The sequence below is a fragment of the Saccopteryx leptura genome, chromosome 1 (assembly GCF_036850995.1).
Source record: "Saccopteryx leptura isolate mSacLep1 chromosome 1, mSacLep1_pri_phased_curated, whole genome shotgun sequence".
In the NCBI taxonomy this organism is placed as follows: Eukaryota; Metazoa; Chordata; class Mammalia; order Chiroptera; family Emballonuridae; genus Saccopteryx; species Saccopteryx leptura.
In genome coordinates, this window is record NC_089503.1 from 30,424,468 (window position 1) to 30,452,222 (window position 27,755).

The 27,755-nt window shown below is 33.0% G+C and overlaps 1 protein-coding gene across 2 annotated transcripts in view; it reads right to left on the reverse strand.

The window, feature by feature from the left end:
- ELP4 (elongator acetyltransferase complex subunit 4) overlaps positions 1 to 27,755 on the reverse strand; it is a 206,282-nt gene that overhangs the window by 106,201 nt on the left and 72,326 nt on the right. For both annotated transcript variants that reach the window (XM_066363833.1, XM_066363839.1), the window contains exons 8-9: positions 16,344 to 16,452; positions 12,849 to 12,955 (exon numbers count right to left, since the gene is read on the reverse strand). In XM_066363833.1, the coding sequence (XP_066219930.1) occupies positions 12,849 to 12,955; positions 16,344 to 16,452 (216 nt within the window). The remainder of the gene's footprint in view (positions 1 to 12,848; positions 12,956 to 16,343; positions 16,453 to 27,755) is intronic.

The window sequence follows — 27,755 nt, forward strand, 5'->3', positions numbered from 1 at the left end:
GGGGTATAGCTGATTTAATACTGTCTTTCAGTTATCTAATTTTACATGGACTAAAGCATAAGAACTTTCCCAATAAAATGAGAGGATTTTATAATATAATTGAATGCTAAAGCACTATGGAGAGTAGATCACATTTCCAAAATATCTTCACATCTTTCCCTCAACTGAATTACATGTTAAGTCAGTAGGGTAAATGAAGAAATGCATTGTTATAAATTATGCACTGTAAAACTTTTTGTCTGAATATAATTGCCCTTAAAGTTGTACCTGGACTAGAATAGTTTCCCAGGAGACAATTCTTACACCAAACTAAAGAACTAGATTCAGATTTATCAACTTCATGTGCACTAAGAAATCAATGGGACGATTCCTCCATAATAGTAGTTCTAGATTCTGTGATATCTTGATATCAGCTGCTTTACTGCTAATGAGTATTTAAATCTGAGCTGTAGAATATCCAAAATGTTGTATCCAAATTCCATTGTATGTAATTATTTCAGCCCTAAGTCACGAGTCTCACCTACCTTTTATAATATTTTCCTGTTAAAAGCCAGGAAAACATACAAGCAATACACCTAGCTCTACTGGTTAGAGAAGAGAGACATATTAACAGGCAATTCCTGAGTCAGAAGGGGTAGGAAGGGTAGGTACTTTAAACTCAGGAATCAAGACTGGTTCCTATTACTATATTTTTCGCTCCATAAGACGCACCTGACCATAAGACACACCTAGGGTTTTAAGGAGGAAAATAAGAAAAAAAAATATTCTGAACCAAATGGTGTGTTAAAATATTTAATAAAATACTGTATTTTTCACTTCATAAGACGCACGGGCATTTTCCCCTCCACTTTTGGGGGTAAAAGTGCATCTTATGTAGCAAAAAATATATTAGCTCTGGGAGACCTTTACAAATTTGGAAACCTTACTATAAAGTCTTTGATGATGAAGCATTCAACATAATTTTCAAGTGGCAATAAAATGACAAAAAGGAAATGATTCAAATGGAATATCAATAACTTTTGTTAACTAAAAATGACATCTTACCACATTTTCTAGCTGGTAATTTTGAGGAGTAAGTTTGACTTTATTTTGGCAATAATGGTTCATTATATTATTACCCAATATTTTTGAAGGTTATTTTACTTAACGCAAAACTTAGAAGTTTAGTAACCATTTACTCAGTATAGTCTGAAATGTAAGATTTTTTAAGGTCACATTCTCTAATATGTTTTTTTAAATTATTTATTGAAAGTAGAGAGAGAGAGAGACAGAATCATCAATCTGTTCCTACATATGCCCTGACCAGGGATTGAACCTGCAACTTTTATGTATCGCGACAGACAATGCTCTAATCAACTGGGCCATCTGGTTAGAGCATCTAATATGTTTTGAGCACTGTCAAGATGACTTTCATTCATTCATTTAATAAATATTTTTTGATTTTTTTAAATTTAGAAATTAAATTTAATGAGGTGACACTGGTCTCTAAGATCACACAGGTTTCAGGGGTACATCTCCATGGCATGTGATCTATACATTGAGTTGTGTATACATACAGCCGGAGTCAGTCAATAGTTTTTGTGCATGGCATGATCAGGCATTAAACTAGGAAAAGGGGATACAATGATGAGTAAAACAGACATAAGTTTAAAGCATCTGTGCACTTACATGAACCACATTTTCCCAAAGTTTTGATACTTTATGAAAGAGACTCAGCAGGTATTTTCACTGTGCTACCGTATGGCAGTAAAAACAAAACAGCGCACAGTGAATATTCAAGAGCTACATAACAAGCAGAGATCCTTGGGTCAGGGTTTTTCTTGGCTACTTATTTTATGATTGGCCTTGGTTTTTTTATAGACCTATCAGTTCCATGGGGTGACAGATCATAATTCATTTGATTCTTAATCCAAACTCATTGTTAAATTATTTTTGTTTGACCCGGAAGATTTGGTTTGGCATTTACTATAATTTAATTGATTTTTTCATTTTTGATAATGCACAGCAACCTAAAAGAAAGTGTGTTGTTGTGTGTCTAAATGGCCAAATTCTAAGAATCTAGAAAGTGCTGGATAAATTTATTTCATTACTATATTTTGATTTTAGTTTGAGAATAAAAAAGACTAATAACATGAAAACATGTAAAATCTAAGTGTATTAAAATTATGAGGTATAAAGTATTTTCTTTCATTGTTAGTTTTAATTTTATCCAAACGTCTTAATTTATTGAAAAATCAGGTGACTAAACTCATTACTAATAGTTTATCTGCACCACCATTTTTTCCCTAAGAGCATTGGAAAGGCTATGAAAGAGAATTAAAATAAAGTACTATCGAGTTGGAGTCCCTTTTCATACCTAACTTTGACAGGTTTTGAACTTCAGTACAGAGAAAACGAAGTATATACATGCTAGCCATTTTGAGACACACTAGATTTACGGTAAAAGACATTTGAACACTATAGCTGCTCTGTGGTTTGTGTACCTGCATGTGATCTACATAAATAAACAAACAAAACCATGTGTGGAAGCAGTTTTCGTTAAAACTATATAGTTACATATTCTAATAATTTTCTATATTTATTTGTCAAGAATACAGCATTAGTGCATTTGGTTTTGTGCAATGTTTTAGCAATTTGTTTAGAAAAATATTAATAAACTAGTATTGTGTTAGCATTTTCCTTTGCCCACTGAATATGAGACAAGTTGACCCATTTATTTATAGGCTCAACAAGGGCAATCCATTTCATGCTATTGCACTGACCCTTAACAAAGATCTTGTAAATGAGTAACCTATTACAATATGTACAAGTGACCTTTAATTGCACCAGGAGGCTTTTTGTTACAAGGTTTTCAATGCTACACCATAGCTACAGTATAAGTTGGTAAAATATTTCTTAGCTTACTGAGAGGTAGGAACAGCACCCCCACCCAGCAAAATATGTAAATAAAAAGTTTGAGGCATTTAACTAAGTCTGCACTGTAATAATACCTTTTACATAACTAGTGATTAGAAAGATAAACTATTTTTTCCAATTATAAGAAATATTTATAGCATGGAGAAAAGTTTCATTAAATTCTTAAAAACCTAATCAAATACAACTCTGTTTTTAAAAATAGCCTCTGGAAACAAAAATAGTTATTTCAAACTTGAAACGAGCTTATAACAGAAAATTTTAAGTTTAGTAAAAGACATCTTTATACTAAATAACTATATAATTTGAACTTGAACTGTTTGGTGAAGAATCATATACCTAACAAAACATACCCAAATAATCAAATATATTTCAAGTGTTACTTATACTAAGTAATATTTAAAACAAAATTTTAATAAAGTATATGGTCATATACTTCAACTGATTAACTTAGAAATTTCTGAATGAGTGCAATATATTTTGACAGTCTTACAAAATTTGAAATCAAATATTCAATTTCATTAAGCCACTCATATTGACTATCTTATTTGTGAAAGGCTCACGTCAAAATGACTTAGTTTGAGTCTCTGCAGCAACGGTGGGTTGACTTGACAGCACCTGACAAAACAGTTCAGTGAACTTCACTGTACCAGACACATAAAACCTGAACTGGCTCCTCTATGCAGTGTCTACTGTGGCATGGAGGTATGACAGTTATAACTCTGACAAAATTTTAATTTCTACTTAAATAAGAGAACTGCTTTACTGGTTTTGTGGATAATAGCATTTCCATTATACCCCAGTTTTTTTTAGTTATTTGTTATGATCCCCAAATTCTACCTTTTAAAAACTAAGTGTATATTTAATATCATATTTTATTAATGAAGGATACAATTTCTTCTTATTACTAAACTGTAGGAAACTTTTTTAGTAATATTAATCAACAAAAGAGAAAAAGATTTTGCACTTGTAAGATTTACTGCTTAATTTTGCTTGTAGATGGTTTTCAAAGAACTTCCAATAAATAAAACATTTGTAACAGAAAAAGCTGGTTTTAATATGAATGGCTCAAACCTTCATTAAAACTAGTTATGATAAAGGGGAAGGCAAAATTAGAAATGTGAGAAATTGAATTTGGTAGACTCATTATCTTATAAGTTTTATACACATTAATTATTTCACAAAAACATGTTTGATGCTCTAAAGATGATACATGTAAAAATAATTTAGAAAAATAAATAATATATAAACATATGAGCAAACTATGAGCAAATTATTATTTGTAAAAGTACCTGAGTGTAGAATTTATGTGAATACAATAATAATATGCTGTAATTAAATTTGGGATACTCTTGAATCATATCAAAGTAGTTAATTGGAACAAGAGAACTATATTTCTTTACATACAATACTTTCCCCACTTTATGTAGTAAAAATCTAGAAATCCTATAGAAGTGGATAATGTTTCAGGGAATGACATAATTATTGCAAACTATTTTTTTAAATTAAAAAATATCTACCCCTAATAAATTCAACAAAACAATAAAAAATGAAAAATATCTATCATATACCAAAAATAAGTAAAAAATAAAGAAAAAGCAATTTTGGCCTGACCAGGCGGTGGCGCAGTGGATAGAGCATCGGACTGGGATGCAGAGGACCCAGGTTTGAGACCCAGAAGTTGCCAGCTTGAATGCAGGCTCATCTGGCTTGAGCAAAAAGCTCACCAGCTTGGGCCCAAGGTCGCTGGCTCAAGTTAGGGGTTACTCAATCTGCTGAAGGCCTGCGGTTAAGGCACATATGAGAAAAGCAATCAATGAACAATTAAGGTGTTGCAATGAAAAACTGATGATTGATGCTTCTCATCTCTCTCCGTTCCTGTCTGTCTGTCCCTATCTATCGCTCTCTCTGACTCTCTCTCTGTCCCTGTAAAAAAAAAAAGCAATTTTGTCATCCTAACATATTCGTATCTATATACATATAAAACATAGTGAAATGTTACATTTATATAAGGAAGCTACGATTAATCCAACCTGAATTTTACAATACACTTTATTAAAATAGAATAGAAATGTTTGCTAGAAACAGAAGAATTTTAAACTTTCATGTTCAAGGATTTTAAGTAACTATGTGTGTACACACAACACACACACACACACATATTTTTTGTGGCCTATCTATTTTGTTGTTGTTGTTGTTCATCGGGGCAGAGGCCTTCTGCCTACATACTGAAAATGAGATCATGGTATGTCTTTGTTTATGGTGAGTATTAGTGGTTAAAGAGCACAGGCTTTGGAATAAAACTGACTTGAAGTGTCATGTCTGTCAGTAATTAACTGTGACTTTGGGTGAGTTAAGTTTCTTGGTCTCTCTGAACCTTAGGTTTCCTCATTCATAGAATGCAGATAATAATGGTACATGGTAGTTATGAGATCTCTGAGGCAATGGATACAAAGCACTTGCAGTAAGCCAAGGCCTCTATCAAACACTCAAAAAAATCTTTTTGTTTCTTTTAATAACAATAATAATTAATAGAGCTTCCCAAACATGTTAACTCTCCACTGTAATTCTGCACACAGAACCAGAAGATCTGGATTTCATCTTGGCTCTAAACACAGCTCTTATATCTTTGGGAGGGTTATGTAACTCCTTATATTTCCTTACATTAAAATGTGTGTAATAATGCCAATGGCAAGGGTTCCTGTGAAGATCAAATGAGAATTAAATATGGGAATGTACGTGAAAGCAAGCAACACAATGCCTAGAACAAAGGAGATACCAGTATGTTTTTAAATACCCTTATGGTAGACACTAGTTTTAAATAGTTCTTTAACAACAAATATTTATGGAACACCTACTATATGTGCTTAGGATTTAGCTGTGAACAAGATAGACTATGTCTCTACTTTTGTGAAGGTTAGAATATGTAGGGTTGAGTAAGGTTGGGAAAATAAACAAATGGTCCAGTAAACAACTGTAGTAATACGTATTATACTGAGAATTAAAACACAGTACATGATAGCAGGCAACTAGTGAATACTGTAGATGGGCTAGTTGGTGAAGATGTCTCTAAGGATGGGACAGATCCTTGTCCTACAATCCAATGAGAAGAAAAAGCCATGAAATGATTGGAGGGTTGAATATCCAGGACATCTGTTGTGCACAGACTTTGAGGAAGAACTAAGAATGTTTTGGGTACAAAAATACTCCCAAAGCTATCATCAATATATGTGATATCACATATCAAAAATATGAATTCCATATGTATTAAGCTCTATATTGTATTTGTTACTCTTCTAGGCACTCTGGAGAATATATTAGCAAAATACATGCTCTTACCTTTCCAGCTGATAAAATGAGACAGCCAAGATTTGTTATTCTTTTTAGTTTTATCTATCTTAGATAGAAAAATAACATTGTGGAAAAAAATGTTTCAAGGAGTACTATGTAAACTGGACCAGTTCTGCTTTAGTAGTTTACAAAGGCTTTAAGAAAATCCTTCAACTACCGCAATATAATTTTTCTGGAGCCACATCATACAACTTATAAAAATGTCTGTATCTGCACAATTTTAAAAGAAGAGATCTTTTCCTCTTTGCATTCTTAGATGGTGATGAGTCTGTGTTCTCCTGGCCTCAAAGGTATGATGATTATACTCCAGGTACCAGAGGGTCTTTGTGACACTCGTGGACTGAAGATTATATTGAAAGATTCTAAATTTTTGACCTGTGCTTTGTGAAACCATCTTGCTATCAATTATATACCTTCCTTGAATTTCCTGAATAGAATTCACCTGATGTAACAAATTGTAAGCTTAATATCTTAGGTGTTGGTGACCATCCAGAAACCTTAAGATATATAATAGCCAAACATGAATTTACTCCTCCTTGCCAAATGAAGCAATGATGTTCTGCCGGCCAAATTCACAGGAAGCATGTGAAATGAACACAAAAGCAAACGGGCCTTATGCTGCCCAAGGGAAAGTCAGCAAGATGGCAGCGTCAATCATTCGGAATAATGCTCAAGCAGCCTCAGGCTTTTCTCAGAATGGAAACATGTCACTCTTCCTGCAATAGTCCAGCGAATCAGAACGGAGAGAAAGGAACACTTATGCAATCACATCCTGGAAGGGCACTTTACTCAACATGTAAGTGGAAAATAATTATAAAGAAATTTCAGAAAAATTGTCAGTGAACATAAATGACTCAGGAAAAAAATTTTTTTTTCAATGTGTTTAATAGATTTTTTAAAAAGCTTACCACTTAGAAACAATTTCCTTTCACATTCTCCTTTAGGAGTTATTAATGTAAAGACAAATTTTTACAAAGTGGTAAGTGAAAAGTTAGGGATTCAGGCTACGGGTAAGAAATTCCCATTTCCCCCCTGAAAGAGTACTATCACTTTGGAAGTTTGATCAAAGAGAGCAAGCTTTTACCATATTAAAATAGGAAGTTAAAAAAATACTTCAAATATTTTGGGAACTTACCTAATCGGTATACTTTTAGCATGTGTCTAGTCATGTAGCCATCTTTGGTCAATCATCAAAAAATCAAAGGCAATCTGGCCTGACTCAACCCTAACTTTAATACCGCATGATTGTGTCGTGTAAGCTTGTTTTGTGTGAGGGCTGCTGGGGTTTTAGCCGAGAGATTAACAACCGGACCTAAGCTGGCCTCCAAACCTTGCCCTGCTGATGCCTCAAGCTCTTTGAAGTCTGACCATCATACCTGGCAAAACAACAGTGGGAACTAGGATGGTGTCAGATCTAATCAAATTGTTCGCTGCAGCATAGCTAACTATGGGGTCCACTAATTGGCCCAATTGCGGATTATACCTTTTGCTACAGATTCAAGACAATAATTTAGTTAAATGATGTTTTTTTTTTCTTATCTCTTCTAATTAAGATTCCAAAGAGGGAAGAAATAGGATTAGACAAAGTCTCAAAAACTGTGTTCCCCTGAAGGTGGTATGCAATTTTGATAGACTCTCTATGACATGTGAAATATAGAGTGTAGTATTAAACCAACTTCTGGAGATTCTGTGAAACCTATGTGACATTATTGTATGTCTATGTCACTTGGGAATGCTAATATAATGAATATGTTTATTGCACACACACCTAGAAAATGACATTCCCATTGTTAAAGAATATTGATTTGGATCTACTTTTGAGAAATGATTTCATTCATATAGAGATGTCTATGTTCTCCTTTGATTTTTTTTTCCTAACTACAGTATATCTGGGAATTGAAATAGCAACCAATATTTGTAGAGGGCAGCATTATCAGAAAGGGTATTTTGGTCTATGATGCTATAGCTTAATAATGCTCCCCAGCTAGACATTTCCATTTCCATGAGTATACTTTAGTGACATAGTTGTGAATTAACAAATAAGTTAACTGTCACTCTCCTCTACCTCTAGCTATAGTAAACATATAGTCACTTTTCTACTTCCCATTTGAAAACCGGAAAGGCTGTTGACAGAATGTAGGAAAGGAAGGAAACCTAGGACCAAAGATGTCATGCAGTACTCCAGATTGCCCAACACTGTCACAGCGACGGATGCCCTCGTAGTGTGCAAGAGTTTATGCTTTCCTAGTCTGTAAAAATTTCAAATAATTCTACTGAGTCATATCAAGTACATTGTTGTATTGTTATAAAGCTAATTTATGCTGATGGTATATACTATTCTGGTCTTAATACTTAAGAATCAATCTACTATGCAAGTGCATCAAAAAGTAATGTTATTTAACAAATACCACTTGAGCTATTATTTACAAAGTACGACAAGATAATCTTACTGAACTCTCAATATTCATTTAGTGTACAATACCCACATGGATACACTATGATAATTACTATTTTTAAACCATGTAAAGCCTAAAGAAGTATTATTTATCCTCCTATTAAAATTTTGTAGTGAGCAGTGTGTGTCTTTTGCATATTTCAGCGTAACCCAGCAGCCATACTTTCTGACTTGCATATAGAAACACTGAATCTTAGATCTGGAAAACTGTCCCACTACCAAAGCAGAAACCCTGCTTGTAATAGCCTTGACAGAAGTTGTAACTAAAGTAGTACAATATTATCATTTTTATTAGAAGATTCAACTACTAGAATATGTGAAGATATGATCAAGATGAACAATACAAAATCAAAACAGCAAAACACTACAAAATCCAGGCAAAATGCTGCTCCTAGGATGTCACCAAATTAAATGCAGCCACATTTCAAATCCTAACAAATATTACTTATGTATTATAACTACTTTATTACTAATGTGTTGAAAAAAACTCATTAATGATAACTCTAATATTAGAGAAATAAAAATTACAGGAATTAAAAGTGTAAGTAGTTATTTCAGGTTGGAAGTGCAGCTATGTACCCAAGGTAGACATTTTATAGAAGCTTACTGAGAAAGTAGTGTTTATAGGGCATCTGACCAGTGGAGCTTATATAATACCGATAGCTGCATTGTTTGAACCATTTTTAAAACTCTATAATTTATCTTTATTACATATATTTCAGTAAAGATTTTATTCCTACTAAATGTATGGCTGTTCTTAATTTTGGGATAGATATAAAGATGAAAAAGATATAGTTTCTATATGTTGATCCTATTATTTTATATTAGTTATAATTATCTTTATAAAATATTTAATCACTATATAGGAAATATAAATAAATATAGTACCTATTATATAATAAAGGCTTAATAAATGGTCGCTATGATTGAATGTAGGTTATGTGGTAAGGTAAAGGATTAAGTAGTATATTATTGATAATCAAATATGCTAGAGTTGCCATGTACAGTTTACAAGGATTATACATTTTAAGAGAACTGGAAAGTACTTCTTTTAACTGAAGCCATATTGAATCAACTTTAAAACTTTCTCTTTTACCTATCTAGAATGTAAGCCAGGAGTTGAGTGTGTTTACTGGAGATACAATTCTGCTAGGATTTTTGTAGAGGGGCTAACTTATAGAGCTTTATAGCTCATAAATATTCAGTCACAGTAAAAATTTACTGTGATCAGATAAATGCTTCACCTAAATCTGGTCAATGCCAGTACACATTCCAAGAAGGAAGAACTATTCTTATGCCTTCTTCAAATCACTCAAAGAAATTAAATCCACTGGTTAAAGTTGCTCTACTTGTTAAAGGCCCTTGATTGTTGTTAGTAAAATATATTCAATTTTCATAAATAAAGATGTAATGATTTCATAAATCAAAGAAAAAGTACGCTAAAAATAGAGATGAGAGTGTTTGCTGTTTCTTCTGACCTTTGTTTCTGACCATGCTGCTTTTTAGATCAGGTGATTGACAATAAATTCCAACATGTAAGAAATCTACCTGCATAGAATCAGAAAAGTGATTTCTACTTTTAAAATGTATTACTTGCTAAACTACCTTTCCCATCTAAAAGAAAGATGCAAATTCAATACTTGGTTTATTATAGCCTCAGATTTTACAGATGAGAATAGTGCACATTTTCTTTATTTTTAAATGTCAGGGCAGATTAAAAAAAATTTATTTCTTGTATACATTAAAACATTGCCACTTGGTAGATAATTTTTCCCCCAATAAAAAAAGTTCTCATTTCCAGTGTCTAGAATATATCACAAAAGACTTGCTGTTTGAATGTGCATTTTATAATGTAAAAAGCTATATTTAAGCATTTAACTTTACATAAATTCATGATTTTATATTATTATAATTATACCTATATGCACTTTTATTAGGTTCATTTAATTTCTTATATTTTTCATCACCAAATCGAATTTCAAGGCATGTTATGTAGAATAAGTTTACATATATATACTTATTGTATATGTTTATATATAAAGATATAATCTATACATTTTATACACACATAAACTTGTTGATTATGTTATATGACAAAAAAGGTCAAAGATTTGATTGACTGTATTAAATATTAACTTTAACAAAAACCATCTACTAGTGTTTTGTCTTCAAACACTGCTTCTAAACCACCGGGTCACCAATTATAATGATTCTTTTAGTTTGGAATAGTAGAAAAAGAGAAAATGGAACAGAAACCCATGTGGTTAATAAATGATCTTTCATCAGCTTCAATGGTAAAATGTAGTCACTAGTAGAACCTAAAGTTATTTAGAGGAGAGGTCTCACTTGGATTATGTAAGTCCTTTATTTCTACCCTCTCACACCCAAAATAAAACACAATGTGTGTGGGCATGTGTGTGTGTGTGTGTGTGTGTGTGTGAGAGAGAGAGAGAGAGAGAGAGAGAGAGAAAGAGAGAGAGAGAGAGAGAAGGAATAAACTTCATTCATACTATTTTATTTTTTTCTGTTAGTGTAATGTTTTTTTCACTCGGGAATCTCCTTCCTTAGTTTTTATATGATACTTTAGACCTAGTTGTCAGAATGCTTATCTTAGGAGAAAGGTGTCACATGGGAAAAAATAACCTTACATCTTTCATTAAAAATATAAATTCAGCTTAAAAAAATGGTAAGGCATACTTTCTTTGTGACACCAACAACTTCACATTTATACTTATAACTTTATACCTCATGGTAAATTTTTCAATATTCTGTCAGAAACACTAACACAATGTTTGAACAACTACAATGTTGGGTTCCATTTCAATGGTTTCTTTTGAGAACTAAAGCAAATTAGCTCAAGAATCAGTATTTCTACACTCTGGTTCTTTTGGCTTTAAGTGGCTTTTGAAGGGAGTATCCTCAGATGAGAAACTTCTAACACTCCTGCAGAGATGACCTGCTTGAAGAACTGGCTGCCTGATTAACTATTAACTGCTCTCAATAGGATTAGATAATTAAGGACATTGATGACCATTAATTAGGAGGAGGGCACATTAATTTGTCACTGGATAGGGCCCTTACAATGATTTATTGGTTAGTGCTACTTGCAAATGTGAGGGGAAAGAGAAAAAGAGAGCGACCATTAAGTTACCTTATCAAGTGGCCAGCTAAAGAGGGCAGAGGGTCAAAAAAGGGCCAAAGTGGTCACTTAAGGGTGAAGTCCCAAACACCAAAGCAGTGCCAAGCCACATTGACCATCATTGGTGATGAAGTTAAAAATATGCTAATTTATTGGTGGCAATTCTCTCTTTTTATGGTTTCAAGCAGTTAAGACAAGTGGCCTGCTTAAGAGCTTTTCATTTGAAAAGAGATTAAACAAAATGGTTTGTCAAGGCTGCTTGGCTGTTTTATGTCTTTGTTAAAAAAAAAATTGCACCAACTATACTGATAACTATCACATCACCCAAAAGCCATCTCTCTCTGAGCATTTATTTCGTTAATAAATACATCAACCCTAATTGCTTAATAGTGCTATGTTCATTTGCTCTTTAGCAAGATTAAGTTGAAATAAATCTTTTGTACTACCACTTTCTGTCACTATTACTTGCATGAAGGTCACAAAAAAAGGTTTAAGTTTTGTGGAAAATGCACTGAGAGACACTGGCGTAAATCAGAGAACTTTATTCTATCCAGCATGGAGAGCAGAAGGTGATTTCCCTACTAGGGAAAAATCTGCCCTCAGAAGGTAGAGGAGGATTCTCTTTTCTTAGCCATTCACAACTGTGGGTAGCGTTCACATTCTATACACAAATAAGCACAGCTCATTAACATTTAATTAACTATGCCTTTGAAAGGCTTGAAAATAGGCACGTCATCATACTCAACATGTAAGGTGGGATCTTACTTTGGATAGACATTTAAAACAAAATGATTTTTTGCTATACTCTAATAATATGCCATTAAAATAAAAGAAAAAAATAGTATAGTCTAAAAAAATTATCTTGTTACACCAGAAGAACTTACAAATATTTAGCATGAACCATCTATGAATTTCATTGAAGTAAAAACAATACATAAAGAGATATTATTTGCCTTAAGTCTGTGAACTAAAATATAAAAATTCTCTTACCTCAATGGTGAATAGCTTCTTTTTTAATTTAAAAGCTAAGTCTTTGACATCTGATACATCAGAAATCAAGTTATTAAGCCGAGGAATCTGCCGTATGTGAATCAAACCTTGTGGAAAGGAAATTAAAAAGGAAAAAAAATCGCCGTCATTGTATGCATAAATTAAAGAGTCTTACAGAAGAATCCTGTAAATTTACACACAAGCATCCTCCCCTTTTAAAACTGGAGCCTACTACCAGGAGCAATGAAGCAAATGGTGTGATTATACTCAAGTAATCAGGCAGAATAAGATAAACAGAAATCCTTGTGCGAGGAAGACTAATTGCACTTTGGTGCAGAAGTACAGATGTAAAGAGGGATCTTAATACTTGTCAAAACTACAGCCGGTTTGTGTGTGATTTTCTCTTGTATTTACAGTAAGCAAATATGGCTATCACCTTGCATGCTGCCCATGGCACCACTGGGTGAGCTTTATTTTATTAAATGCACCAGTAAGCAGCCAGCAAAACAAGACTTCTGGGTTCCTGATAACCAGTGAGCACTCCTTAAAAGCATTTCATTTGTTATCTTATTAATGACTTGAGCAAACTAAGGAAGAAAACTGCACTGCAGAGCACACTCTGGGATCAAATGTTAAGCCCTGTGCCATCCCAAGACACTGGCTTCTGTGGCATGTCAGATCTTCATGTAGCTGCCACATAAGCTTTGTAACTGTGCGAGGTAAGCTGGGACTCTGGCTTCTTGTCAGTAGAAACACTTGCTAATTTTTTCTGACAAGGGCTCTGGATGGCTTTTGTGCTGCTTCACGCAGTTTCTGATAAACCGGGGGTCATTTGCCATAGATGAAGACATGGAAGGTTCTCAGTGCATCTCTCTGCCTGACTCAGTCGTGTTTAAAAATCACCATCCCAAAGACAGTGATCCCTACACATGGGGGAAGAAGGCAAATCCAGATTTGAACAGAGTAGATATATCTTATTTATGGAACTGCTTCTCCAGTATAGAGCTTTGTGTGTGCTTGAATGCTTAGTAACATATATTTTAGTTTTAGCTTATAAACAGGTAAACCTCCGGGCACTTAACTTCAGAAATGGCCCCTTCAAAAATAATTTACTGGCCGTGGCCGGTTGGCTCAGCGGTAGAGCGTCAGCCTAGCGTGTGGAGGACCCCGGTTCGATTCCCGGCCAGGGCACACAGGAGAAGCGCCCATTTGCTTCTCCACCCCTCCGCCGCGCCCTCCTCTCTGTCTCTCTCTTCCCCTTCCGCAGCCAAGGCTCCATTGGAGCAAAGATGGCCCGGGCGCTGGGGATGGCTCTGTGGCCTCTGCCCCAGGCGCTAGAGTGGCTCTGGTCGCAACATGGCGACGCCCAGGATGGGCAGAGCATCGCCCCCTGGTGGGCAGAGCGTAGCCCCATGGTGGGCGTGCCGGGTGGATCCCGGTCGGGCGCATGCGGGAGTCTGTCTGACTGTCTCTCCCTGTTTCCAGCTTCAGAAAAATGCAAAAAATAAAAATAAAAAAATAATAATTTACTAAAACATCTGACTTACTTTTTTAATGTAAAATAATGCAAAAGGTATTATTAAGACAGTTTTTAGATACAAATTAAAAACATCTCATGCACAGGTATTTAATAAACTATATTAGAAATAAGCACACCACTCTTTCTTTGGTACATTTTCCACTTTAACCTTGCATGTGCTTCTTTAGCTAACTATTAAATCAGGAGGCCTTTCATTAGGGTCTTCTTATTAATGGGAAGTTAACTGGTCATCAGAACTGCCCATTAATCTGTGAGGAATAATTGATCAATTCAGAGATTTCAGCACAAAAAAAATCAGTCTTTCAACCCTTGAAATGTTTTAATCAAATTAATCTTGGGGGGGGGAAATAAAAAATATTTTTACTAAATTTACAAGGTAATAATACTTACAATTGACAGATATAATTCACTGAGGTAATATTTAACTTGAGTTGTTTTGAAAGAAGATAGAAATAATGAAAAATTAAAGCACTAGTTTGTTCAGTTATACAATAAGTAATTTCTATGGATGTAATGTACAGCATGGTGACTATAGTTAACAATACTGTATTGTATATTTGAAAGTTGCTAAAAGAGTAGATCTTAAAAGTTCTCATTACAAGGAAAAATAATTGGAAGTATATGTGGTGATGAATGTTAATTAAGCTTACTGTGATAATCATTTCTCAATATAGACATATAAAATCATTATGTTGTATACCTAAAGGTTGTATGCTCACTCTTCAAAGTGCTGGCAATTATTATGTAGAGTATATTATAATCTTTTTCTTTGTAGACTAGAAATTGCTATAGTCCTGCAATCACAGTCTTATACAACTTTGCAGCAGACTTCAAATAAGCTATTCAGTCTTCAGACTAGGGTTTCCATGTAGGTATAGTAGTTCCATAATAGTAACAGCAATAATTAAATAGATAAAAATCTGTTAGTCATCACACTTTATATTCAGTTTAGAGCTAAGATGTGCATAATTACTAAATCTTTCCTAGAGCAATAGTTCTGTGTAAGAACCTTTCTAAAAAATCCCCAAATCAACTAGATGACTAAAATTCTATCAGAAGATTCAAAACATGTAAGTTAAAAGTCTGATAAATTAACCTGTATTTACAGTAGAGTGGTGTGAACACACAGTATGATGTACAGCAAAGTGTTGTAAAATTGGGCGCCTGAAACCTGTATAGTTAACTAGTGTTACACTAATAAATTAAAACAAACAAATAATAAATAAATAAAATTGTTAAATAAAAAAAGAAAATGCATTCATGACTCAAGAGACAAAATGAGTAGACAGAGAAAAGTCCAAATATAATCACAGATGCTCACGTTCTGAAAATATGATTGACTAGGACTTTTAAAACATAATGCAGTTATAAGAACCTGGCTGGTTAGTTCAGTTGGTAAGGGCATCATCCCGAAACACCAAGGTTGTGGTTTGATTCCCCATCAGGGCACACACAGGAAGCAACCAGTGAATGCACAACTAAGTGGAACAATAAATAAATGCTTCTCTCTCTTCTTCTCTAAAATCAATTAAAAAATCTAATGCAGTACAAATTTTATTTTTTACTTATCATACAGTTAAGCTTGGTAAAGTATAAACCATTATGCAAAACTGTTATTATTAAAAATTAATATACTATTTCCAAATATGGCTAAAAAGTAAGACATTTCATGGCAAGTTTAGGCTACTGGGACAACAAAATGTACATCTGACTGACTCATGCTTTAAGTGCTAGGGTCTGACCTCTTTCCAACAGTTACCACAGCTTGTTGTTGTTTTAATGTAGTCTGGTGACAAGCTGCCATGGAAGCCTGGCCAGGAATAGAAAACATTCAACAGATATTATAAAATAAGATCCATGCTACTGAACAGTAGATACTATGACCAGACAAGATGCTTCCAGGTGCCCTAGAAGCCACCAGGACATGCACTCCTCACTACAAAGGTGCTGCTTACCATGATAATCCTTATATAATGGGTTGGTTTCTCTCTCAGAACCAATAAACGACTCCAGATGGACTACTGTATCTGACAAGTTTGTAATACGAGCAATAATTGCTTTATTCTGTAAAACAAGGAAACAAAACACTCATGTTATGTTTAAAAATATAACATCTATACAGTGCCATTATGCCATCTCAGTGACAAATTGTAAAGGACATAGACTATCACCATAGCGAGAGAAATGACTTGGAAATTAAAGCTACCACAGGCCAAAAACTGGATGAAAATATGCCCTTTATTGAAAATTCCAACCCATGCAGTATGCTACTTTAATTCAAAGAATTGAGGGCACACACTGTAGTTTTGGTAGAAAATACAAATTAATTATTTTTCTGTTATGTTAAGGGTCAAGGCTATCTTTAATGCTTATATACTATTACTTTTCTATTTTAGCCTATTCTATTCTATTCTATTCTATTCTACACAACTTTTCTATTGTGATAGACACTAGGATTTGGGAAGAGTAGGCAGTACAGTAAAATGTAAGGCAAAGTCCTACTGTCATTGGTCAGGTGAGACCAGGGCCCAGCCCTGTAACAGCTGAGGTCCTCTATCACATTAGAAACAGGGAAGGGTCCAGCTAAAAGGCTTGCAGCATGGCTAGCTCTGGCGTCCTCTGTTTGCTCTTTCCAGATGCTATTCTTTGGCTCTGAGATACCAATAAAGGCAAAGAAAAGTCTCAGGTAACTAGCACTAGACTCATAGCTTGCCCTTTCCTTCCTGACACACCCTGATATGAACCGAAAGTATTGCTAAACAATACATCTTTAAAAAGTTACATTTTCAGTAGCAAAAGTTCTAAAATACTTAGTATTTCATGGGTTTAAAATACAATCATTAACTATTTTATAGGTTTTCTTGACTAATTTTATTTAATGGAAATTCAGTATTCCTTTTAGTCTGACAGGCTGGTAGGTCAGAAATTTGTTTTATAAGCTATACCATCCTAGAAAAAAGTTTTGCTATGAAAAGCTAGATAAGTGGAAAAAACTTATTGTTTTAAACTTTTATAATTTTGGAGACTCCTACTTTATATACTGGTAATATCCATCAGTTTAAAAATAATCTTTAAAAAAAGAATGAGAAATGTAAAATAGTCAAAATTTTTTAGTCTGATGCTATGTTCCCTGTTAGAGAAAAGTCCAAATATAATCAAAGAGGCTCACTTGATGAAAATGTGATTGACCACTGAGATTTCTGGTATTCTCCTGTTTCTTAAGAATGAGGAAGAAAAATAAAAGAGGGCTGGTCAATGTTACCTGACTCAGCATGAGATATACAGTAGCCTATGTCACTAAACATTATGTTGAAATCATTGGTTAACTCATACCTAGGGCAGTATTCGAAAGTACTGCATAAGTAGAAACATATATTATGTAAAGAATGGGTCAGCCTTTAAATTAGTGTTCTTAAAAATAAGCAAGTAAAAATAATTATTCTTCACTGTCTTTAATACTGCCAATCTCATGAGCACAAAGTATAGAAAAACAAACATAATTTGGAAATCTCTGTTTTTTTCTAAGGCAATTTCTCACTCAATGGTGAGAAAATAATCCAGATTGATTCCTTACTTTCAGATCTGTGCCACAGGGGATGGTCTTACTCCAGGAATAACAGGGGCTGCAGAGGCCATAAACATGTTCCTCTCGATATTTCTTTAGCCAAAGACCATTATATCAAACTCATCCAGGTTGGGTTTCAGCCAGTTATTCTTCACCCAAACAAAAATGTCTGCCAGACATTCCAACAGCTGGGAGACAGTTCACAATGAGTCAACTTGAAAATGATTCATTGTGCTGAGTACTGAACAATGTTGGGGTGGGGGTGGGGTGTGGCCGGGTTGGTTGAGGAGGGTGAGAACGAGTGGGAGATGAAGAATAACCATGTGGTTCTCCCATTAAGAACAATCTTAGGTAACAACCAGCAGGCTCTTAGCATTTCATTTTTAGGATAAACTCAACTGGGACAAGTACTCCTCTCATGGACCGTCAGATGAACAAGCACTTAAAAAAGGCTACTGACAGTATTTCTTAATCAAACAGGTCAGATTTCCTTTTATTTATAAGTAGAAGACTAAGCCTTTGTACCTAAATATCTGAATCTAAAGTGATAAAAGTCCATTTTTGTCAGAACTCAAATATTTAGGATTTCATTGATAGAAAAAATAGGGCTTTCTTACACAAATATTACAAACTATAAGGTTTAAGGATGGGATTTTCTTTCAATTTAGTAGTAGATAAGCAAAGTGCTGTGTATTTAAATGGTCAACCTGACATTTGTTTATTTCAAAGAGGGTCTCCTTCCTTACTTTTACCTTAAAATGTATTGGTAACCCATTTAACACCCTGTAATATTTATCAACATTATAGGGCTTTCTAAGGTAGTTTGTGAGAGAGAAAAAAAAAATTAATTTCCACTTTGTAGAAGAAAACTAATTAAGTCCAAATATAAAAATGTGTGATGTCTAGATTTCAAATCTCAAAAGCTCACACATACATTTCATTTGTTACATTTTTAAGTTCTATAGATTTATATCATATTTATTAACTATAAACTAAATTCCATTTTAAAAGCTCTCATGAAATATTAGTGTAAGAATAAACTTTTAATCATATTATTAACAGAAATTGAGATACATTTAACAGTGACTTTACTGCCACCCACCTTCCACAAGGTAGTTCTGGAAAATAGTCTATGGCTAATCAGATCAATTGTGAAAGTTATAAAGATTTCTGAAAAATGTCTATAGAATAAAAAGCATTGGAAACTACCATCAAAGTTTCTGACTTTGTTTTGATTAAAGACTCATATAATTTTTTAATTATTTGTAAAAGCATAAAATATATTTGCATATGTACATGTACATATATATTTTTTTAAGTTAAAATACTGTTACAGATTACTTCTGTATCTCCAAGATTCAAGAATGTGGTCTACTGATGTAATCATACCTTAAAACCACTCTTGCCAAAAGGTCTTTCAAATTATATAGTAATACTAAATGCTCTCTTAGATAAAGGTAGATAAATTTATCTGAAAGAATCTAAAATTAACAATTGCAAAAAACCCTTAAAAGTGTAATAATTATAATGCATCTTAGGAGAAATACACTATAAACTGTCACAATATAACCCGCAGTGTTCAGAAACTTTAGCATTATGATCTGAGCAGAGGACTTGACATGGGAACTTTCACATCCCCATCTTAACGGATTCTAAGTATTTTTATGTTATTAGTGAAGACACAAAACCTCTTTGGCCTACAGTGTATATAGTTAAAAACAAAGAAAAGTAAAGATATGTTCATCAATTACTTAGGCATAAGTTTAAAAAATTTAAAGTTGTTATATTACAGTTTCCAATTAGGAACATTTGAATAGGGACCTTCGGGATTCACCAGTATGAGTAAATTAATGATTATACCGCATGCATGGCATAATGACATTAACCACGTATTTACAATGATACTGCCACCCCTCATCCTTGCCCATCTGGATGTGAAAATCAAGGATGGCTCAAAAATCTTTCTTATACTAGACAAATCTCCCTACACTCCTCGGTGAAAGTTGTCAGCTCTGGACAGTGGCCAAGACATGACTAGGAGGGACGCCAGCAGAAAGGAGAGCGGTGTCCAGGCGTTTCAGAGTTTGCTGGCGGTCGCAAACAGCATTGTAGTAAGTTACATGAAAGGCTCTTAAAACGTTCTGTTGTAGTGTAATTTCTTAATTAATTATTTAAATTTAAATTATGTCAAATGTTGTTGCAAATGAAAAGGCAAATCAGATTGTCCAGTTGTCTACCTTCACCAATTTCACAAAAACTTGAGATTTTGTTTTGGTTGTTCCTTGTTTTGGTTTCGTAGACTATTTCTTATTTGCTTTTATACAATACCAAGTCCATTAAGTGGACCTTAAATAAAGGGAGGTTAATTTAATGCTCCTTTCCAAATCAAAACCATGAACTCTGTTAAGAAATAAAAATTCAATAACTGCCATATAAAGCTCCCTTCCTTTTTTTAATATAAATAGTCCGAATTACCTATTTAGACTAACCAAGTAACAATCAGAGTACCTTTCAAACCTTGAACTTTCTAGGACCTAATTATCTCAATAATATAAAAGTTTTAGTATGTACCAATATAAAATATACTTTCTGGAAAAAAAATTAACAAAAGAATTAAAAATTAATTAACCAATCACTTAATTATCAAGAAACTTAAAAAAAATAAACCAATTAACATGAAGCATCATACAATGCCTTAGAGAGTAAATTCTTGGGTTGCTCACATAGGAAAGAAAGCTTACACACACATGAAGGGTAGAGGCCCAAGCAGAGTATGGTGCACACGTCCGATTTGAGACTACATAGCACAAAAGCAGTTAAGTTAATGTTGAGAAGTTAAAAAAAATTTAGTTGCTTTACGTTTAAATCTACTAGATGACATGATGTGTGTGTGTGCATGAGTGTGATCAACAAACCAAGTTATAATAACATTTTCTGAAAAATTATATGCATAGAAACATGATCACATTAAAAGGACATTTTATGTCATGTAATCAAAAAGTCAACTTGGATAAAAAGATATATCTAGAGATTTTTAATGAGGTGTTTGTTTTTCAATACTTATTAAGTTCTTCATGTTATATAAATTGAGACTATGACATAATACACTGTTTGTAATGTTTTATGAGCCTTCTTCTTTCTTCCCCAGAGTTGTCACTTACTTCTGTGAATTAGGTTTTTATTTTATTTTAGAGACACTGATAGTGAGGAAAATAATGCTGTGGAAATATTTTGAGTTTAAAAGAAAATATAATTTTATTAAATAAAATTAAACTAATATTTACAATAACATTAATACCTTAAGAAGGTATTAGATTAAATCTTTCTGCATTTAACACTGAACTGTATTCAAAGTCATGCACAGTTTTAAAAATATAGAGGTACTTTTGTAAACTTAATATTCTAGGGAAATAATAAACACATCTTGGTTCCATTTTCTAATAATTAAAACATATCTGAAAAGAAACTAATGATAAATATACTCAACCTCAAGGGCAAAAGAAATCACTAAGTTGCCAAATTTTGCCAGGATTAAGAGATGGAGCCACATCCTTTTGTGCTTTCCATCTGATCAAAAATTTGGTATTGAAAATTTTGGCATGAAAACGTTGGTTCTTTAAAACTGAAGCACTTTTTAAAGAACACTTTTAGAAATGTTATTTACATTCACACTGGCCTTAAATACTATATGTTTTGCAGAATACTTATTTACATTAGTTTTCTTTTTCAGTTTTATTCTGTAAAATATTTTAAAAATCATACATATTCTGAAAACTCATAGAGTAAGTGAACAAAATACTGTAATGAATAGGCTAAACAGGTAATGGTATAATATTCAACATAATTTTTGGCGTTTTTCAGAAACTATACATCATATAGTTTCATATTATAAAAATTATTCCTAGAACTTTGTGTTTTTTTCTTAAAAATGTTTTATGGGCACCTTCCTAAATCAGAAATTTGTGCTTACTCTACTGCTCACAAAAATTAGGGGATATTTTATCGCTGCGTACTGATTTTGAAATATCCCCTAAATTTTGTGAGCAGTACTGCTGAAATCTCTAAAACACAATTCACAGATGTCCCAAAGCTCACACACACCCCACCCGGAAAAACAATCGCTAATATCCAAATATCAAAGAGAACATCCAGCTGATGTTTCTGATGCAGTGGTAGGTTAAAGATCCTAAAGTTTAAAATCAGCTTAGAGTAATCCCACATTGAGTATAAAATGATAGCCTGTCATCAGGAACAGGCTGACAGAGCCAGGTCCAGATGGGAAACTGGCTGGGAAAGAGCTGAGGCAGGTGGGAAAATGATGGGACCCTGACGGAAGACAGGACTGCTCCCCCTGCTGGCAAGGCTCTGGCCGGCTTGCAGTTTTAACTGATGACTTGCTCGTCTTGAATTATTTAAGATATAACCAATAAATTATGTACAGCACTCCTTCTTCAGTTGGCTGTTCTGTTTTGCATGTTTTCAAACTCATGGTATCCTGTTTTTCACCAAATTGTCAGAAATAAAAGGATCCAGTGCTTCACTAGGAGGTCCCAATTATTTACCTGGTAATTTAATTGCATCCTAAAAATAAGCATATGTAGAATTGCTTTTAAAATATAAGGCCTTTTAAAATTAAAAATGCCTTTAAATTATATTTTTCAATAAGTATGCTTTCTTGAAGAAAAAGAAATTCTTGAGCTAAAGACTTCACAATCTCTTTAACAGCCTCCGCATAATGCCTCGTAATGAAATAATATAGAAATGAACCATATAAATCAACTATACAGGGAACAAGAAAACAGCATGTCACAGCAAAACAGCATAGATGTACAGCGCCAAACCTATCTGATAATCTAATGATCTGAGTTTATAGATATTATGTACTAATATGTAAGAAATTAAGAACTGACATTTACACAAAACATTTGTTAAATTTTACAGAAAAATTATTCAATATTTGATTTGCAATGTAAGTTAATAGCTGCAGCAAAAACATTTAGTAAAAATCTGTTCTAAGATTTTGGACTACAACCAGAAGCTCCCAGAACAGGAGGGATCAGCTTTTTCACCCACTGTTCTCATCTGAATCCTGGCTTAAAAGCTATTCCAGCTCCCAGCTTTCCAGAAGGCTCCATCCCAGGAATCCCTGCCTGCCATTTGGTTTGCTGATTTTAATCTCTCAGGACTTTCTTACAGGGGCTCTACTATGCTGAACTGGCACTTGCTTCTAGAAGTGAGTTATTATTAAACCTGTAGGTCAATTGTGGCACTAACAACTCCTTGGAAGCTTTCAGCCACAGTGTACAATTTGCTAGTCTAATTAAATATTAATTCTAAGTGTTACATTTTGTGGCTAAGAGCTTTTATTTTCCATCATCAGCCTAGAAGAGGAAGAGGTTATAAGGCTAATTTAATCTCTCCCCTGTCTTCCCCAACATTAAAGATTAACTACATAGAGTACGAAAACATTATTAAAGAAGCAGGGACTCTTTATATAGCAATAAAAATGTAATTAATAGCAAAGGGCTACAACCTAATGTGAGGATATAATACATCACCTGGTACTTAAACAACTTTAAGTTATAATTAGTTATAAGCACGTTTTGTCTCACCAACAAGAAATACGTATCATTGTTATTTGAAGACAGTATTTTTTCTTTGAGGGAAGGTATGCATCCAGGTATAAAAATAGAAATAATTCAAAACTTACGTTTTCTCACAGGTATTTTCCAGATAGCTTATAACACCAAACATAAAAAGCTTAGTAATAGTATTTGTAAAACAAATGCAAAAATAAAGTTGTTTTTCTTTTCTGTACAAGAAAGCTGATGTAATAGTGAATAGCTTATAATAAAAATGTTAAAGATCCTTCCCCTTTTTTCTTCTACTGTGTTCTAGTGGACTGAACACATAGGTCCTTCCCTGCTTCTGCTCCCAGAACAGTTGTGTCCATGCCTGGACACTGGGCATTATAAAGACCATGCGTCCAGCAGCCAAAGGTTCCATATGCCCAAACAGATGACTCAATCTCCATACTGTGACGAGACATTTCCCTATTTCTTTCATTGATATATCTAAAAAATTTGGCTATAAACAGTATTTTAACAACCACCATCACTACAAAGAACTATAATGAATTGTAAAGTGAACTATAACATAAAAAATGTATTTTAGAGAGAGCAAAAAAAAAAACATTTGAAAGAAAAATTATTTTTCATTTTATGGCTTACTGAATATGCTTTGATTAGATGAAATGTAACAAAAGGCTTCTAAATGATTGTATTTTTTTTTAAAGATGTACACTTATCATATTGACAATTTAAAATATCCCATTCTTATTTAATATGTATATTTACACTAAGATATGATACATGTAATGTTACTAATGCTCTATATAGATAGAAACTTGTACATCATTTGGAGTTCATTGACGTAAAAAGTTTCATACACTGTTGACAAAGAAAGTAAATTAAACCCATATGTATAATGCATAGAAGCTAAGATTAGATTTAAAAAATTAATCAGATAGCAGCATGCTTAATATGAAAGAGAAGAAAACCAGAGCTATAAAAATTTCTATACTCCAAGCCTACAGTAGCAGAGTTCTACTATTTGTTATTGTGAAGAAAAATGGATTCTGCTTACAACTCAGAAGACTCATATGAAGCTACTAAAATTTGCAAAACAGGAATCTGAGAAATATGTTGTAAAATTAAAATGGGTTTAATATGATTCAGTTCATTTTTAAAAGTTGCTTCTTTTAAAATTTTTTAAAATATCAATTTCTTACAATCTATTTCAGAGTAGTTGAGAAGAGACAGAAAAATTAAAGGCAGATTCTCAGTTGAGAATATCTTTTTTTTTTTTTTAATTTAAGAAATTAATGAAAAACAAACAGCCAGAATACCTAATTTTATCCTTTGGTAATTGATAGTTATGATCAAGAGATTAAATCAGTAACTTTTATCCTTAAGTATTCTCATTTATAAAGTGCATTTAAAAAGGTAGTGTTATGCTTTCCTAGAGTGATGCTCACATCAACAATTAAAAATATTTTCTAAAACAGTAAAGTTATGAACTCAAAAAAGTCTGCTGTTCCTTCACCATGTAATTATTCCTAGTTCCTGTTTTAAAAATAAAAGATTTCACACAGAGAACTTCACAAGGCCACTGATGTCTACATTTCACAATTCCAGGTTAGTCATTAGTTCTAAAAGCAGTCCACTGCTTGACTTAGAGTTTAGCTGCTAAAATACTTAGCATGAACACAAAAGTTTATGGATGTAAAAAGGTTCATTCTGAATATTCTATATTAAAATATATTGTATCATTCATTTCAGTGGGTTCAAAGCTATAATACATCAACACTGTAAAAGATTAATTTGAAAATACTGTATACACATGAAATAAAACCTTTACTGAATATTCAAGAGATATTATAAAAAGGCTTTTTTCTTCCTGCTTTTCTTTAGAAAAAGAATTTTCCTAGGTGTAAGCTAACATTCTGGTAATAGATACCTGGGAGAAAAAAATTCACAGAACAAATCACTGAAAAACATCAGCTATATGCTAAAAACTTACTAAGCAATTAACCAAGTGGCAATGATGACCAATAAAAATATGTTACAGCTCAGTTTTAAATTTAAAATCTGTTCTGAATAAAGTTTAAATAGTTTACCAACTAATGTACTGCAAGCAAATATATTAAATACTGGCAATACTGAGAATTATTCTAGAATGAGAAAATGTTATTTCATATTTTATTATTAATCAAGTTATAGAAGGCTTTGTTCCTGTATCATTATAATTAAGGAGAAATTTAATAGGTTGTTTAAAATTTCTTAAAAGTATAAATTATGACAATAGATTAGCAATAATAAGAAGTAAATTTTCTTGCTGAAAGAAAATCTATGAGAAAGGTATAAAAAATATTTTCCTGTTTTAACCATAATTCCAAGAGCTTCAAAATTTTCTGACATTTTCAGGTAAAGTGCTTTTAATTAATAAAAAATACAAATCAAGAACAATCTGTCACAGATTGTGTAAATAGAATGCATAAGCTAGAAGAAATATTTTTCCTAACACCTCAGCAATGAAATCATAAGGCATAAAAATAAGTTTTTATTTCCCAAATGAATAAATATTAGTTTCATATCTTACTAGATATGGAATCAAACAGTGTCCTCTTACAACTGCTTCAGTTATCACTTTGTAAGAAAATCTAACTGAAAACTTTCAAAGGTATTTGTCTTTCTGTCTGACTTATTTCACTTAGCATAATACACTCTATCACTTCATGAGTTATACGAATGTCTAATCACTATGTTGTACACCTGTAACTAATATAATACTGTATGTTGACTGTAATTTTAAAAAAATTTAGTGAAGTTTCAAAGGGTACACAAACATTTTTGTTTCTAAGAGCAAATGTGGAAAAAGCAATAGAATATTCAATGTAGCTGAAATAGCACAACAGAAATTTATACTTAAGTTTCAAAAAGCTGAAATAATATTCTCATCATAGGTAAGATAATATGTAGTAAATTTCAAGGTAGATTTGTAGTTATTTTTCTTAGAAGTAACCTTTCATTTCTTCCCCCAATTCACAACAACCTTTGCTTGACAACAGAGTTTTGAACAGTTGAGTTGTGAGAATGTGAGCAGCTGCTGTTATTATAACTAAAGGTCTGTCTACTGCTTGAGTCTGAGAGACCACATGTTCGGCTGTCCTCTCATCTTGCCATCCTCACCAATTAACTATTAACATGGAGGCTGTACACATGCTCGGGGGGGCTCTTTAACAGGCTTCTTGGCGAGTGGAACAACTACACAGCAGGGATCTGGGAACTGAGTAATGCTGGAATATAGGGGAGCCGTCCACAGTGCTGCTCCCTCGAATGACACTGAACTGCACAGTTCAGCATGTAACGAAGTCTGTATTTAACTTGGCCATTTTTACATCCATTTTTAATACAATGTCTTTGGGCAGATACCAAAACTATATTCTAGAAAGAGACAATAAGAGTAATACTACTAATTCACAGGGAACGTTTAAGGCTCCATATATTTTTAAGACGTATTTGATGAATAATTTTAGTATTTTCTTAATAGATATTTAGAATTTATTTTTATACATTTGATATGATAGTTATTTTTTTCCTGTGATGTTATGGAGATAAAATATTTAACCCAAGGAAAGTAAATAATTTCAAGTTCAAAGTTATGAGGCTGAACAAAAAAAAGACTCAATGTAAATTTTAAAATAATTGTTTTTTATCTACTTGCAAAAGTCTTATTACAACAATAAGTTAGTCAGTTTTGAATCTGTCATTATTTTCCCTATTTTAACTTTTTATCTTCTGTGCCATTTCCTTAACTATGTGTTCCTTTCCTCTAATAAAATTAAACATGGGAAGCATGCCAAAAGTACAATAAAGGGTAACTAATCATTACTGTACAAGTCTGACAGAATGCTAATAACTAAAGTAAGAACACTGATTGGCTGCTTTACCCGTCTAAGAGATATAGCTATTTTATATAACTTTTAATCTGGTGTTACTTTAAATAACACGGTTAAATAAAAGTATTACAACTCTATTATGTATAGATACTTAATTATATGACAGAATTTCCAAGGATATCAAACTATATTTCTATTTCCTGCCAGAAACCACTTTACTATCAAATTCTAAGCTCAAGTGTGCAAATACCTATATATACTGATTTTCTGCTACATCGATGCTATCTTGTACACTGCTGGAAAAGCTCCACAAAGATGAAGACTTTGCCTGTCTTGTTCACT